At 52.3% G+C, this 15,197-nt stretch overlaps 4 protein-coding genes across 4 annotated transcripts; 2 read left to right on the top strand and 2 right to left on the bottom strand.

Annotated features, from left to right (window-relative positions):
• Positions 1-89: 89 nt before the first annotated feature.
• Positions 90-1,724, bottom strand: AYO20_00839 (hypothetical protein; the record flags this gene model as incomplete). Its single annotated transcript, XM_022639147.1, has 3 exons — positions 90-670; positions 729-944; positions 1,004-1,724. 3 exons carry the CDS (start codon positions 1,722-1,724, stop codon positions 90-92), a joined length of 1,518 nt encoding a protein of 505 aa, XP_022504938.1.
• A 2,370-nt stretch (positions 1,725-4,094) lies between these two features.
• Positions 4,095-7,181, top strand: AYO20_00838 (hypothetical protein; the record flags this gene model as incomplete). The annotated part of the gene is made up of 2 exons (XM_022639146.1): positions 4,095-4,395; positions 4,453-7,181. The coding sequence occupies 2 exons, from the start codon at positions 4,095-4,097 to the stop codon at positions 7,179-7,181; spliced, it is 3,030 nt and encodes a 1,009-aa protein (XP_022504937.1).
• Positions 7,182-8,616: 1,435 nt separating this feature from the next.
• On the top strand, positions 8,617-10,080 carry AYO20_00837 (hypothetical protein; the record flags this gene model as incomplete). The annotated part of the gene is made up of 2 exons (XM_022639145.1): positions 8,617-9,290; positions 9,351-10,080. 2 exons carry the CDS (start codon positions 8,617-8,619, stop codon positions 10,078-10,080), a joined length of 1,404 nt encoding a protein of 467 aa, XP_022504936.1.
• Positions 10,081-11,199: 1,119 nt separating this feature from the next.
• Positions 11,200-12,546, bottom strand: AYO20_00836 (hypothetical protein; the record flags this gene model as incomplete). Its single annotated transcript, XM_022639144.1, has 1 exon — positions 11,200-12,546. One exon carries the CDS (start codon positions 12,544-12,546, stop codon positions 11,200-11,202), a length of 1,347 nt encoding a protein of 448 aa, XP_022504935.1.
• Positions 12,547-15,197: the final 2,651 nt, after the last annotated feature.

The following is a 15,197-nucleotide window of genomic DNA, read 5'->3' as shown; positions in this document are numbered from 1 at the left end:
CATGATTGCCTGCAGGATAGTTACCACTGCAGAATGCTAGTTTCACCGCTTACATTCTATATCTAGAAGTCGTATAGTGACTTCTGGACCTACACAAGTATATCCTCGCCAGTCTTTGAACCCCAAAGCTTGAGAATCTCGCCCTTTGCAACATCCATATCGCAAGAATCAATCCTCTTCTGAATATCGCGTCTCGTGCTCCGCAGCTGCTCTGCTACCGTGGACCAAGGGATGCTTTCATGTTCGAATACCGAGAGGACTTCGTCGCTGCGATCCCAGACCTCCGGCCCATTGAAGCGGACCTTGACCAGTCGACCTTGTTCTTTGAGGATCTTTCCCCCCACGATAACAGTTTCTATTTCTTGCACCCCAGCGTGTCTGACGACCGCGACTAATGGATCATGCTCAAAGGCACAACACATGGCTGGCGTGCTACCGTCGATCACAATGATATCTGCTGCCTTACCTTCTCTCAGGCTGCCGGCTTTATCTGCTACACCTGCGGCGCGGGCACCCCGGATGGTTGCCAGATTGAAGGCGTGTTCTGTCGTAGGCTCGATCTTTCGGGGGAATTTTCCATCCGCCAATATTCGAGAGTTGCGATGGGAACGTGATACAGCGAGACCGACCTGCATCGCATGGAGCAAGGATGAAGGATTGTTCGAGTGACCTATCACGAGTCTCATTAGTGTCGAAGCCAAAGACAAGACAACCGTCTCTGAACCCACAGTCGGCTCCTATAGAGCCTCGCACATCATTCCTAAATCCGATTATCTCGCCATGAGCCATCTGGGACTCTGTCCCAGGTGTTGCGGAAATGAATGCTCCCGAACGTTTCAAAATTTCGAGCTCCTCCTCAGTTGATCCCGTGGCATGGGACAATATAATGTCGGATTTGAGAAGTCCGCATTGTTCTAACGCTTTGGGCACGGAGAGACCCATGCCTGTGCCGAAGTCAATGAGATCGAACAAGATGTGTGCCGGTCGGAACGTCTGGGCCTACCGGCAATATTATTTCTTCGCCAATGGGAGGTGATGACCTTGACCCCAATATCCCGGGCGGTTTCGAATATGCGTACCACGTCCTCGCGGGGCAGATTGTAAGAGTCAAACCCCAATCCCATATCCACTCTTCCATCTTGCCGTTGAATTTTCTGCTGAAGCTCTCGCAGCAAAGGGAAAAACCAATCAGGTAGGATCTGACTATCCGGAACAACTTCAGTATCCCATCTTTTCAGCCGAGGCGTCACACTGAGGCATAGAACCGATCTTATCTGAGAACTGAGAGTGGCAGCAAGAGCAGCAAAGCCGTGACTCGGCGAGTACGCCATGTGAGCATGGTCGACAACACATGTCGTACCTCCGTCAATGGCCTCCATTAACCCGCCCAGTTCACCCCAAAAGACGTCGCACGCAGTATAATTGAACGGTTGCCAGTTCCCTTTTGCAGTATAGTCGAGAAGACTGTCGTCACTGTGCCTTCCTTTCAGTTGGGTCTGCCAGACGTGATGATGGGTATCGACAAAACCAGGCGAGACCACCTTGCCTTTGCAATCTATGATTTTGGTATCTGGTCCAACCACCAAATCTCTACCGATCTGGGCGATTTTCTCCCCTTGAATCAAGAGATCGGTATCTCGAAGGACACGGACTTTGTCGTGCTCGTCATGCTGAAGGATTGTTTCCTGCCGCAGGAGAATGTTGGGCAGGTGACTGTCATCCATCGTCGCAACTCTCGGAGATTAACGGTAACAAGCCCAAGAAGTATGTAAAATGTTCAACCATATAAATGAGGTGTATGGATACATGTATCTCATCAAAATTACTGACATTGACAGCAATCGGGGAAATGATTGTCCCTAATCTTCTTAAAGCCAGAGCCTCGACGCATTCAACCCAAGGCGGGAGAAGTCCGCTCTGGATGGCAGCTTTGAACTGCCGACATCAACCTGGGCTGGCCGAGGTGAAGCCCGCAGTCGTGCTGGGGGGGATCGTTAGGCCATCTCTTGGGTGCCTAACTCGTTCTGTCACTCGGTAACCGCGACTTTTCAATTCCTTTCAGAGTTTATAGGTCTTCTCGGCGCATTTGCTCCTGACCTGCGTGCATACCGCTCGAATGTAATGTAGCCCCAGTTGCAATTGGATCATGAGTGGAAATACTCTCAAGCCAAAGACTCCAGTTATTGTTGCACAGTTTGGCTCCAGAGCGAAACATCAAGCAGACTAGCGCACAGTCGTTACCACTTTGTCTGAAACCCAGTCTTGGTGGGAATGTTCGAGAGGCTCATTTCAAAGTGGATGAAGTTCCAATGTCCTAAAGTGCTTTGTGAGCCTACCTCCGTTGCGATCCGCTACTACAGGGGCTGTGGAGGGCTACGTCTAGAGGGCAAAGAGGGTGTTTTTCACCTGGACAGACCCTTCGCGCTGCCTGAGATACCAATTCGCCTGTCAAATTGATGCGTTGCAAGTGGAGAGGTCCGGTGTCGCACAATGCAGAACACATGGTGTTGTATTCATCGATGGATCTTTTGAGATTGTGATTGTGGTCGATACATTCCCTACTGCCAGGAGCTGCGTAGAGTTTCTGTCGCGAGCCCTGCAGAAGCACAACGACAGACTTGTTCCTCACACTGGTCAGACCACAGCTGATAGCGCTCGGCACGTAAATTTTGCAACTTTCTGAAGCGTTCAGAGCGACCAGGTCGTGATCGAGTGTTCTGCCGCAATGTCGTTCGCTGCAGCTCAGTCTACGACTCAACGGCCACTATAAGCGGCAACATTGACAAAGATCAATTGGAGAACGAGAAATGTGCAGGTAGCCTCCTTCAATTTTTCAGGCATCGTCCAGGGCAAGTTTCAGCAGCATCAAATCCCGACTGCAAGATTTGCGGCTGGTACCAATAACACCACAGTCACCAGCGTGATCTTCAAGTAAAATACTCGAATCACGTATATATAGAGTGTCTCAAGCTATTGTTTCGCCAAAGGGTTTGCATAGTTGTGGCAGAAGGAGCCGTCTCCCAGACATGGCCACCTGCTCAACCACATTATCTGTCGATATCTCCACCTTTGTTAAGATGAACCCGCTCATGAGGGAGATGGTATAGCCCTGGGACCTGGGGAGAGCATTCTAGTGGGTTAGGTATTCAGATGACTTCAAGAGGACACTTGAGAACGAAGTTTCTTCCGAGCATTCGCTGACCCGTGTATCAGTAACAATGAGGTGAAGGGATCAAACATGTCCAAGGGTTGAGATGCTTTCTTGTTTCTGAATCAATACACCTTCTGCGGCGTCCCGTGGTCAAGACCGAAGGCGAGAGGATGTTCGAGCGATCTGCTGTTTGGGTTGCTTACTGGATAGATTTAGCTGCCTCGTCCCCGAATACAACAAAGTTAACTGCGGGTACACCTGCACAGTAAACTCGATCTTCCAGGCATCTTTGATATGGAAAAAAAGTCTGACTTGGAGGGGGGGAAGAGGAGAAATGGTCATAAACTTTGGTCTTCCAGGAGCGGCACACTACGCCCGCATGATCAAACACCAAGATTTGGCGTTTCCATAGCATAGACAAGAGTGTACGTAGAAGAGAACCAGAGCATCTATTCAAGAAAGGTGCCCGAGTTTCGAAGTCGTAGAAGTCAGCCCATCCTAAAGAATAGCGAGTAACGTGAAAGGTGTTGACTTCGGCCAGGGGATAGAGGGCTCTAAAGCAGCATCATTAAGGGAGGGAGGCACGTGAGCAGGTGAACGCCAAGAGAAGTGCGTCCTGACCTTAATGCGACCTCGACGATGATGGCAACGGGTATCACCAACAACCCCCATGCCCACGATTCCATCTATTTTGATCCTTTATACTCTATTCCCTTGACCTCTGTGATCCCTCGAGCCCTCCAATCTCAGAGATCCAGTCACTATACCTCCGGAACCCCTCCGAAGTAATCACCGACCGACCTCTGCCCCTCATGATGCGCGTTTGCCAAACTGCGTCGCATCACGGCCGAGGAGCTTTTGATGAGCTTTCGACTCCTTTGGAGTAACGATCTCAGTGTATGGGAGACCGTGAAACCTTGATCGCGTCCGGTGGAGCGCCATCATGGCTGCGGTCATGGCGAAGCCCGCGGGGACGGCAACTAAGATGAAAAAACCTCCTGCGCCTATCGTCCAAACAAATTTGAACGGTGTCAAGCCCACAGCGCCGTCTTCCTCGCCTTCCAGTGCGCGAAAGACGCTTCCTGGACAGAGCACGACTCCAACGTCCGCTGTCAGCAACGGCACAATTACAAATGGCGCTCCCCGATCCAATCGACGAGTGCAGCGCCTAACGACGAGAAATAACACGGCTGATGGAGGATCTCAGGACAAGCGTGCTGCTAAGAAATATCCAGAGCCTTATGGTATGCTCCTATCATTTTAGGCCAGCGAGCAGGCGACACTGACAATTGCGCTTCCAGTCCCCAAAGAATCCCATATTCTCCGCAAATTCAAAGGTTGCGCGCCCTCCCTCATCGTGCACCTTCATCCTACGCATTTCCGATTCGACCAGCAGGATGGTAGTTTCAGTTACCACTCCGAGATGCGTGTCTTCATTGAGCATTTGGCTAGAGGCACGATCCCACATGACATGGTAGAAGAGTTTCGGAAGTCCGAGGTAAAATACTACGACGGATGGCTCATTGTCCGGGTGGTCGACCACAAGTCAGCCGCAAAGGACGCTGCGGCTTCCGGGGCCGCTGCAGACGACGAAAAGCCGTTCTCCATCCACAACTATAATCAGTACATTACACCCTCACCCTACGCACCATATCCTTCCAAGGAACAATCGGTTACAAAGTCCCCTTCCCTTAAACAAGAACAAGCCTCGAGCGATGGTCGCGCACATCCCGGCTCCGACGATACAATCGATGTCGCACCAAAATCATCAAAACCGCAGCCGAGAGTCTATCACGTTGCCCTGCGCCCCACGATTCTGTCGCGACATATGGATCTCGTGATTGATGCCATGACGCCAGATCCAAAGTCGCTGAATCGGAAACAATCACAAGCAAACGTGAATAGCCGAGCACCCGGTGGTGGCGTCCCACAGACCCCGATATCAGCCATTCCGCCGACTCCTTCAAGTGAAAAAGGGCCGCCCTTCAAGAAGATAAAGCTGAAGATTGATCCCAAGGATATGCTGGAATACGAAGGCAGGGTGGTAAATGCGACGGCCCCTCCTCTATATCTCGAACCTGTGGAGAGCCTGGAGGAAGCAGAAAGCCTGATGACCCTGCTGAAGGATCCTCTTCATGACCAACGACCGCCATCACCAAAGAGTCGGAAACGGACAGTCGCTGAACTTGCAGCAGATGACGCGCATGCCAAGGAACAAGAGCGGTTCATGCTCATCATGGATGAGCGAACTGCAGGCACCAACGGCGCTGCAAATGCAGCTGGCGTGGATGGCCAAGCAGCAGCGGCTCTCTTCCAGCCTCGCTTCGAGAAGTTCAATGCTCTCGATAGTATTAAGCGTGAAATCGCGGAGCGGAAGCAGCGCGAGAAAGACCGACAGCTACAAGAAGATGAAAATCGAAGAGGCCAGCAAGAACGGATGCAGGAAGAGGAGAAAAAGCGCATCATGATGCAACGTGCTCAGGAAGCCCGAATGCTGCGGGCTCGTCAGCAAGAGATGGCGGCTGCAATGGCAGCACAGCAGGCCCAGCAGCAGCAACAACAACTTCAGCAGCAACTCCAGCAACAGCAATCGCAGCCTCAAGTTGCCCAGAGACCCTCCTCCCAACAAGTTAATGGCATACCTCCGAACATGCAGAACCAAATGATGAGCGGTCAGCAGCGGGGATCACCCATCATTCGGCAGGGAACGCCACATGCAGCCTCCTCGCCAATTGTCACAAGTGCTGCTCAAGGCGGCGTACCCATGGCGATATCTAGTTCCCAACAAGGGCACGGATCTCCGCCAAGACCCGGCTCCGCCGTACAGCATGGCCACCCCAGCGCCCCTATGACCCGGGCCCCCAGTACCCAAGGGCCAAGCCGTAATGGCACTCCACAGATCCCTCACGGTACCCCTGCGCAAAGGAACGCTACCCCAATAATGCGACAGAATACTCCAGCACAGCCAGTTCCCCACGGTAGCCCTCACGGAGCTACCCCACAGATGGTAGCTGCGGGAATGATGCCAGGAATGCAAGGGCAGATGCCAAATGGCGTACCCAGGCAAATGAATCCTCAACAGTTGGCCGAGATGCAACGACGACATAACATGCAGCAACAGGCTGCGGCACAAGCCCAGCAAGCAGCGATGCAGCAAATGGTCAATGGAACACCGCAAATGTCTCCTGCTCAGGTGGCGCACATGCAGGCACAACATCATGCGCAGGCAGATCGGCAAGCTGCACTGGCTCGCCAAGCCGCTCAACAGCAGCAACAACAGCAGCAAGCCATGCAGCAGCAGCAGCAGCAAGGGACACCCCAGAGCGCACACATGTCCCCCAACCCTGCTCAAAGTCAGAAGGCCTACAATCAATCCGTCGCCGAGCATGTCAAGGCTCAAATGCAGAGCCTACAGCAAGCGCAAACTCACGGATCTCCAGCTCCAAATCATATGACGCCTCAACAGCAAGCAGCCCAACTTGCCCATGCTCAACAGCAGCAACGAATGATGCAAGCAGCTCAAGCGCAAGCGCAGGGACAGATGATGGGAACAGGCGTTCCCCACCCCCAACAACGACCCCAAGTGGATCCTCAATTGAAGCAGCTGTTCCAGCAAACACTGCAGAGCTATACACAACGCTTCGCGCAACAAGCAGCCCAGAAATATGGCGGAAACGTGCAAATGCTTCAACCGCAAGAAATGCAACACGTCCAAGTGCAAGCTCAGAGATTTGCACATGCAGCCATCCAGAAGCGCCAGGCAGCAATGAATCAAATGGCACAGATGCAGCAAGCTCAGGTGCGGCAGCAGATGGCGCAACAGGGTGGCGGCATGCAAAATGGAATGATGAACATGCAGAACATGCAGAACATGCAAGGAGGAGTCAATCCGAACATGGCGGCGGTGCTGCAACAGCAACAGGCTCAGCACATGCAGCAGATGCAGATGCAACAGGCGCAGCAGATTATGGCGGCACAGCAACAGCAGCAGCAGCAACAACAACAAAACATGCAGTTCCAGCAAAGATGATTGAGTCCTCACCTTGGCCGAGGTTAGGGCTGGAAGGAACAGGCCGGGATGCTTATTCCTTCCGATGTTCTTTATATTGGACTCTGCTTTACTCACCGGCATTAAGTTCAGGGTTTTTACGACTGGGTGGACGTTCTGCATCTATACCGACCTGGCTGGCGGCGTCTTGGACCATAGCAGGCGATCCTTGCTTCTTGGATTTCTTTAACCCATGTGGCGACTTCGGTTTGACAAAGGTTGAGGGAGACCGGGTTTCGCAGTCCATTGCTCACCGAAAACTGGAGTTTGATGCACGGTGCTTCGTTTGCTGCTTGCCCCGGTTGGGCTTTGAGTTGATCTATGATGTCCATGAAAAGAATGACTGCAATTCTGGCTGGCGGCGTGAGGAACGAAGGGTCGATTTACGCACGGATGAGTCTTGGTTCCATAATGCGATGTGATGTGATGTGGCTGGGTTGCAGGGGCGATGCTGATATCAAGATAGTCTTCCAGGTCAATGGTATTTGCCTGGTTGTGTATATTGCTAAATTAGTCTTTTGACATACTGGCACCAGTATTCAGATCTATTATTATTATTATTACATGAGTGTTTCTCTCCTTGTCGCCTCAGCTTGTCTCTTCATCTGACTACCTAGTACTCGGTACATTCCCCAACGGGCGTTGTTATATTATTATTGGTGGCTGCGACTATTCCTAGATTGGAAGATGGTCTAACTGTACAGGATATTAGGCCGAGTTTTGAGTCTGTGGGGACTCGTCAGGCCATGTGTATTTTGCCATAGCAAGTATCACCGTCAGACACAAGTTTTTGCTTCTTATCTCCGTCATCCGGAAGTAATATTGTTCTTTGCAGAGGCAGTTCTACATCTCTGGTCAAAAGTAGTCATGTCCATGCCCCAATATTTAGCATTCGAATAGGCAGGTCGATAACAGGCGCGCATGGACACTGATGTGGCAGTGAAACGAAAGCGGCATTGATGAGTTGACTCGACCAATCAGTCCCAAGGCCAGGACCAGTCTCAACTGCCGCTTGACAGTCATGTAAGTGTTGATCTGGCAAATAGAGTAAACAAAAAAAACGCTCTCGACGTTGCCTAGTACACGGCAGCTGGACCCATCTGGCCTGCACCCATTATCTTTCTCGGTGGCTGACCCCAGACTCCATAACAGGGCATCGCCTGGACCTTCACCCGTGTTCATCACTGGATATCCCAAGACAAAAAGCGAAAAGGCACAGTCTCGGAGCGCAGTGAGGGCTAATGCATCCAGGCTGCGTTGGCGAAAAGGCACCATCCCAATCGTTACTCATCCTGTGCGAAGCGATGGTCACCCTACACCACGAACCAGTCTGCCAACCACAGGCCACGATGTTATTCCACATCAGGAAGGACACTACGGGTCTCAGTCTAGGCTGGTTCACCAGGAGGCGGCATTGATGTCGGCCTGCCCATGGCTCTCGGGGAACGAACAGGAACAGCAACCGCACGAGCAGAGACACCATCGAACGCCCCTCGACTTATCTTCTTTCGCACTCTTGCGAACACTGACCCTTCCTCTGCCTGTATCGTTTCCCCGGCTGGCTCTATTCACAGATCACGAGGTCAGATTTCTCCTCAAACAACTCTACGAGACCCTCAGTCAGGCACTACCAGCGAACAGCTCAGGGCAGAATGAGCTTGCCGCAATATGGGTGCGCACCATCATGTCCGACGCAGGCATTCTATATGCGTATATGTTTTCGCAGCTCATGAGGAATAAACACAAGCACCATTTAGACCGGGTCGCCGAACACCAGCTCCTGCACGCCTATTCCGAGACTGTCACCTACGTCAATACGGCCCTGTCTAACCACGGGACGGCTTGCAATGATCGCACCCTACTCGCTGTCTTCACTCTCGCCTACCATTCCATGACGCTCGACTCCCAGACTCCGCAAGATCCGCCGCGGAGTCCGGCTCAGGGCCCTCTCAACTCCCTGCGCCTACTCAACCTATACGGCGGACCACTCGGAGCCGTCGCGATCCATCGCGAGGGGCTCTTGAAGATGATTGAACTTCGTGGTGGGATTGAAAAGTTTACATTACCTGGACTTGGGGGACTTCTTTGCTAGTAAGAGACGTCTGCCTGAACATTGCACGAAGGGAAGTTTGACGCGTGTTTGAATTATAGTGCAGAACTCATCTTTGCCAGCCGCGTGGTCCAGAGACCCCGACTTCCTTTTAGTCCCTGTGTCGGCCTGGACTTTGAGGCCTCCTTGAGACGTGCCTGGAGAGCCAACCACCCGCTCCACAGACTAGGCAAAGGGTTTTCAACACTGGACCATTTCGATTCCTCCCTGAAGTCGTTGGACCTCCAGGTCGCTCTGCAGGGTTTAAGTCAGTACACTCTCGCGGTTGACGACTATCTCAAAGATCGGCCCGAGGCACCGAGTCTAGCCGTGCTGGAAGAGCTGAGATGTTTCGTGATGCACGGGATCCTGTCTCTGACACCCGACCTGGATGAACCCTGCGCCACCGGTGCGGAGGTGCTCCAAGCATGCCACCTCGCCGCTCTCACCTATGCCATGCTCTGTGTCTTCCCACTCCCCGCGGCCCCGTTTGACCTTCTAGCCAGACACATCAGGCTGTGCCTGTCACGCTGCACCTCCGCGAGGGCATGGTCCGACGCCCCGCATCTCATGCTATGGATAACGGTTGTCGCGGGCGTCTCTGCCACAGGCTCAGGCGGCGATACCCGGGCCTGGTTCGTGGGTATGATCGATCGCTACCGGCGAAAGCTGAAGATCGATTCCTGGACCGCCCTCAAGGAAGTCGTCTTGCTCGAGTTCCTGTGGCTACCCGCCACCAATGACGGCGACGGCCTTAAGTTGTGGGAAGAGATGGAATCCTCGAGGCCTTGAGTTCTGTGGTTGCAGTTTGTGGCAGAGAAGGTGGCGCCGTTCTCAATATATTTCTCTATCACGCATACTCTCTACCACCCGCGCTGCACCTTGTGGCGTTGCTCACAGGTAGCTCGATCAGTGACATATCACACCAAATGCGATTCGCTGCAGGGTGATACACGACAGAGATATAAGAGGTACCCACCAAACGACACTTCGCTGTGGAGGTATGTATCTATTTCAGTCTACTGGTGCATTTCTCTCCCTCGTCTCTTTCCGCGCGTATCAAACGTACCAGAACCGCACACGAGGCACAGACATGTAGCCAGACAGCAGACCATCGGCTGCGGCGAGCTCCACGAGATCCCATGACCGCCCTCGTCAATCGCATTACTTACAAGGACGCGAGACGGAGTGTTGGTCTTTGATCCGAGGTCACATATATCGATAAAGAGCCTGAACTGGCTGGTAAAGAGGAAGAGAGAGGAAGAGGAAGGGGAAGAGAAGGAGAAGGGCAGAGAGCCGTGGATCATCCATGCGGAGAGAAGGGATGAAGGATTTCAACTCATCATCAACTCAGTCGCTTTTCCTCTCGCTCTCGCTCTCGCCATATCTTTTGCAGAGAATGCCAGAGAATAGAACCAGTCCACTCCCCCGCTTGTGGCTGTGGCTGAGGCTGTGACCAGCATCATGACGGCTCGAGGCGGTTCTGCGAGGACGCGGACGAGGACAAGTACGAGAAGTACAAGTACAGACCGCAACAACCCCCAAACCCCCTCAGATTGATGGATGGAAGCGCCGAGCTCGGAAGAATGGGCGGGCGGGTAGCATGCGCATACTGTCCGGACGAGGGAGAGCTGATGCCTGGGAATGGAACAGACGGGAGGATTCAGTGGGTGGTACTCGTCAACCACCACACTTTCAGGTATCATGGGTTCGAAAACCTTTGCCCCGGTCAATGAATGATCCGGGTGCAGCAATATCATTTAGTCGTGTCTACGCTTGTAGTCCTTCCTGGGTTCCTAACCCGCGATCCATGTCGAAACCGTCCCAATTATACCTGAAAAATGTATCCAAAGAGTGCGCGCAGCACATACGCACAATGGGGCCCGCATCTGGTCCGGGGTTCTCGCCCATCTACAGCTCTTTTTTCAAGAAATGCTCTGGTCGATGCTCGAATTCGTAGTCAACGTGCACATAGGCTCTCTCCACGTTGGGGAGACTCTCCAGCTTCATCTGCAGATCCTCTGCGATGTCGTGGCTCACTCTCAAGGACTCGTCAGGGTCCATGACAACATCCACCTCCACGACCAGTCTCGGACCGCTGTGCCACGCTCTGACAGTGTCGATATGCTTGATGTGGTCGGAATGTGTCATAGAGACATACGTAATGAGCTGCTGCGTTTCCGTGTCGGCGGAAATACCGATCAGGAGCTGGAACTCGGAGTACGCAGTATGTAGCCACAGGATGGAAATCAAGACAGAGAGAACAATGGCACCAGCAGGATCGATCCACCAACGCAACTTGCTACCACCCACAGAGGTCAACACACCAAAGCCGTTGATGAACAAGTCGTTGCGGTGATCTTCCCAGAGAATGCGGACTTGGGAGTATTGATTTCTGAGTGCCCAGCAGTAGAGAAAAAGCCCTAGCTTTGTGCAAAATGCCACGGTCACAGCCACAACTGACGGGAGATGGAACTTTTTGGTATCTTCGCTTGAGCCTTCCACCAGTTCCCGTACAGAGAAGGCAATGAGGATGAAAGAGACAGCTGTCATGAGGAAACAGAACACAATGTTTCCAGCGGTTTCTATCCGTGCTCTGCCAGCGGGAAATTTGCGCGCATCGACTTTGTTGACGGCTTTATTAGATAATATGAGTGTAATGTTGGACAAGGGGTCGAAGATGGCATCCGCCATGGTTGTGAATAGCGACAGTGACCCTGAGGCTACAGCGCCATAGACTTGTAGCACCGCAAGAATGATGTTTGCCACGAACGAGCCATATACCGCTATTTGGTACCGCAGCTGGTTGGACGTTTGAGTGTCTCTTGCCTCCCTGACATGCTCATCTACTGGCTTCAGTAGCCGCTCGATCTGTTCATTCTGCGACTCGTAAAAGTTTGTGATCTTGGACTCTTGGGTATGTCCCGCCAGATGCAGTGGATTGCAGGCATTCCGTTTTCGAGCAGTGTTGGCTGTGATACTGTCGAGCTCCGACCGGGATTTGAGACGGCGACCGAGGTCTAGAGGATCGGATGCGGAGGCATGCGTGGGAGATTGGCTCTCGGTGTCAAATGTTGAGGCCGTCCGATGGCGGGAGATCATAGCTTCGCTGTTCTCTACGGTAGCGGAAGCCGCGGAGCTCTTAGCCTCGCCGTGTAAAAGGTGAGGGTTAGGCATTGGTTGGTAGAGTTCGTGAGCGAGTGTACGGTGATGAGGATTTTGGGTGAGCTCCATGAAGTGCTGTGGTCTTGACCCCATTGTGGCTCTAATGGACTTGACCCAAGTCTGTGGTGGACAAAATCAAGCAAGAAGTGAAGAGAAGAGACGAGGGCGGTGGAAGTGAGTGGTTGTTGGGTACGTTGACGGTATTTGATCTCACCGTCTCTCGACAGAGGTGGGGGTTACAGCCACAGAAAACTGCGTACATCCAACACTTGGATACCAATGACCTATGCTCGCTGTCCTAACCAGCTCCACAGATTCCAAGAAATTATACTTGTACAAAAAGGATCGTGACATCTAGTGCCCTGGCCGAGGCAAAAGCCAAGTCGCGAAAGCTCCGTTGACTTGCGCGTCTTCTCGTCATGCGCCCTGCATCGCCTCATCAATCACCAGAGCATCAGAACATCCTTTCCCTCTACTCTCATCCACAAGCTTTATTCTCCATCCTACCCTACAAGTATATCTATCGCTGAACATTACTCCATCCCAGATTTTCCAAATACCAATCACCAATCATGGCATTTTTCTTCGTCGTTGGCACCAAAGGTGAGCTCGCTCTATGCTGCGGACCTGACCCTGGCTGGCGAACTGCGCTTGCTAACTGTCTTGCCCAATCTAGACTTCACCAGCTCCTTGAAAGGTTATGAAGGAGTGACTGCCCAGTGTCACAATTGCGGGAACTGGTCTGCGCACCCCATTCAATCGTGGGACTGGTTCACCTTTTGCTTTGTTCCTATCATCCCACTGGGCGGGAAGCATAAAGATGTTCGTTCAATGACTTCATGCGACCTTGTTGCAGCACCACCTACTAACTGTGCCTCTAGTTAGCCTGCTCTATCTGCAGATTTCGACAGGATATGAGGTACGATCACCATAATGAAGATGCTATATCGAACCAGCGCAGAAATCTAACTTGCGATCCAGAAATCGACCCGACGTTGGCTCGATGCAAGGTCAGGGACCTATAGCGCCTCCACAGGGACCTCCGCAGGGATGGGGTGGCCCTCCGCCAGGACAAGGATCGAATTATAAGTGAGACAACATGGTACATCGAAGCAGAGAAAAACACAGGCTGAGTTGTGGAGTCGATACGCATGATACCCGAAAACCACCTACGTTTATCACTACTTGAACCTTTCGCAACGTCATCTTCCCTACGGCGCAGTTAGGGTTGCTGGGATCGAAGAGCCAGGGCGTCGTGACGGTCGCGCGCCAACAAACGAGGCAGAGGCCATCGAGTCACACCGAGTCTGAGGCATTGCGCATTATCTTTGTCGGATGCACACCTTGGAAGTTCCTGGTACGATATGTTTTCAGCTTTTTGCCAGTGGTCCCTCCTCCGAACTACAAGACATGCGTCGTGTTGAGGGTGCGGACTGCAGGCCCAGGCAGAATCGTAGTCTACTGCTCGCATCCCTCTCGGTACTGCGAAGCGAATCTTGAGGATGGATCATATCTACAGCATTGCTACCTACGGCCTATCCTCGGCACTGGAAGTAGCCCGCGGTCCAAACACCCAAGCACTCCTGTTTATCATCCACGCGAGTACAATCCCGACATGACTTCTGGATTGGCGGAGAGTTGTCTGGTTGGAAATGATAGGAATTTGCTGAAAATGACTGATCACGTCACTGGATCTGCTCGTGCTCTGCGCACTGACCCGTTGATTGGATCGGGGTGGACCAAGTGTGCAAGTTGACACAACCGGATGCATCTGCTTACGTTGGTTGCAATTGGAGGCGCTTGCAAAAATCGATCTTGAGGGATTCCAGATAGCTTGTAGGCAAACTCAGCCTATTTCATTATATGAACATAATACGTCTTTTGGCATGATCCAGCATAGCAAACAACCAAACGTCCAACCATGAGCTGCCGCAGTCACGTGTCAACGCGGCTCAAGGCGGTGAGACGCGGCAGAATAATTGTGAGTCTTGGATTAGTTTTCATCAACACAAAAAGTACCAGCTGGTTTCTTCCTCTTCCTCTTCTACGCGCCGCTCCCCATCCGCTGCGTTCTCTGCTACACGCAACCACTTGCTCCTGTTTCCCAACAGTCGAGCAGTTGTTTCATTCCTTGCAGATGAGAAATTCGGAGTAATCTTCAGACTTTACACCTCTGACCTTGAACCACTCTGTGGTTTCGAGGCACATGGTACTGCCCGCGAGGGCTCGGCACGATTATTACCGTGCTCGCAATTGGCATCAGAAATGTACAGGGCCTCAAGGCCGGCATCCGCGTGGTGTTTGTGTCTTGAGGGATTCCCTTTGGAAGAGCCGTTGCGAAGATTGTCTGATGGTCACGCATGTGGCCTTCCTTACTTGAGTGCAATCGCAGCGGAAACCTATCGATTTCTTCTTTGGAATGATAGGGTTTCAATTCGATTCCGATTACTCTGGGGAGCGGCGCCGTCTCTTTTTCTTTTCATGTAAGTTTTTGACTCCTGATTCTCGAAGATATAGGGTACTACTGACGTTTGGACAAACTCCACACCATCACCTAACTGCAGGCTTGGGGTGATCAGTGCCCGTTCACACCGTTCACACCGTTAACGCCATTCACACCATTTGTCTGCGGTTCGGCCGAAAATTGCCTGAACGTATCCAAGTCCACCTGTCTCAGTGCACTGTCCTCAGTTGCCTCCAACACCACTTTCGGGACGCCATTCCTACTAATCCTCCCATCTCTG

Source organism: Fonsecaea nubica, assembly GCF_001646965.1.
Source record: "Fonsecaea nubica strain CBS 269.64 chromosome Unknown Scaff3, whole genome shotgun sequence".
Classification (NCBI taxonomy): domain Eukaryota; kingdom Fungi; phylum Ascomycota; class Eurotiomycetes; order Chaetothyriales; family Herpotrichiellaceae; genus Fonsecaea; species Fonsecaea nubica.
This window is presented reverse-complemented; position numbering and strand designations above follow the sequence as displayed.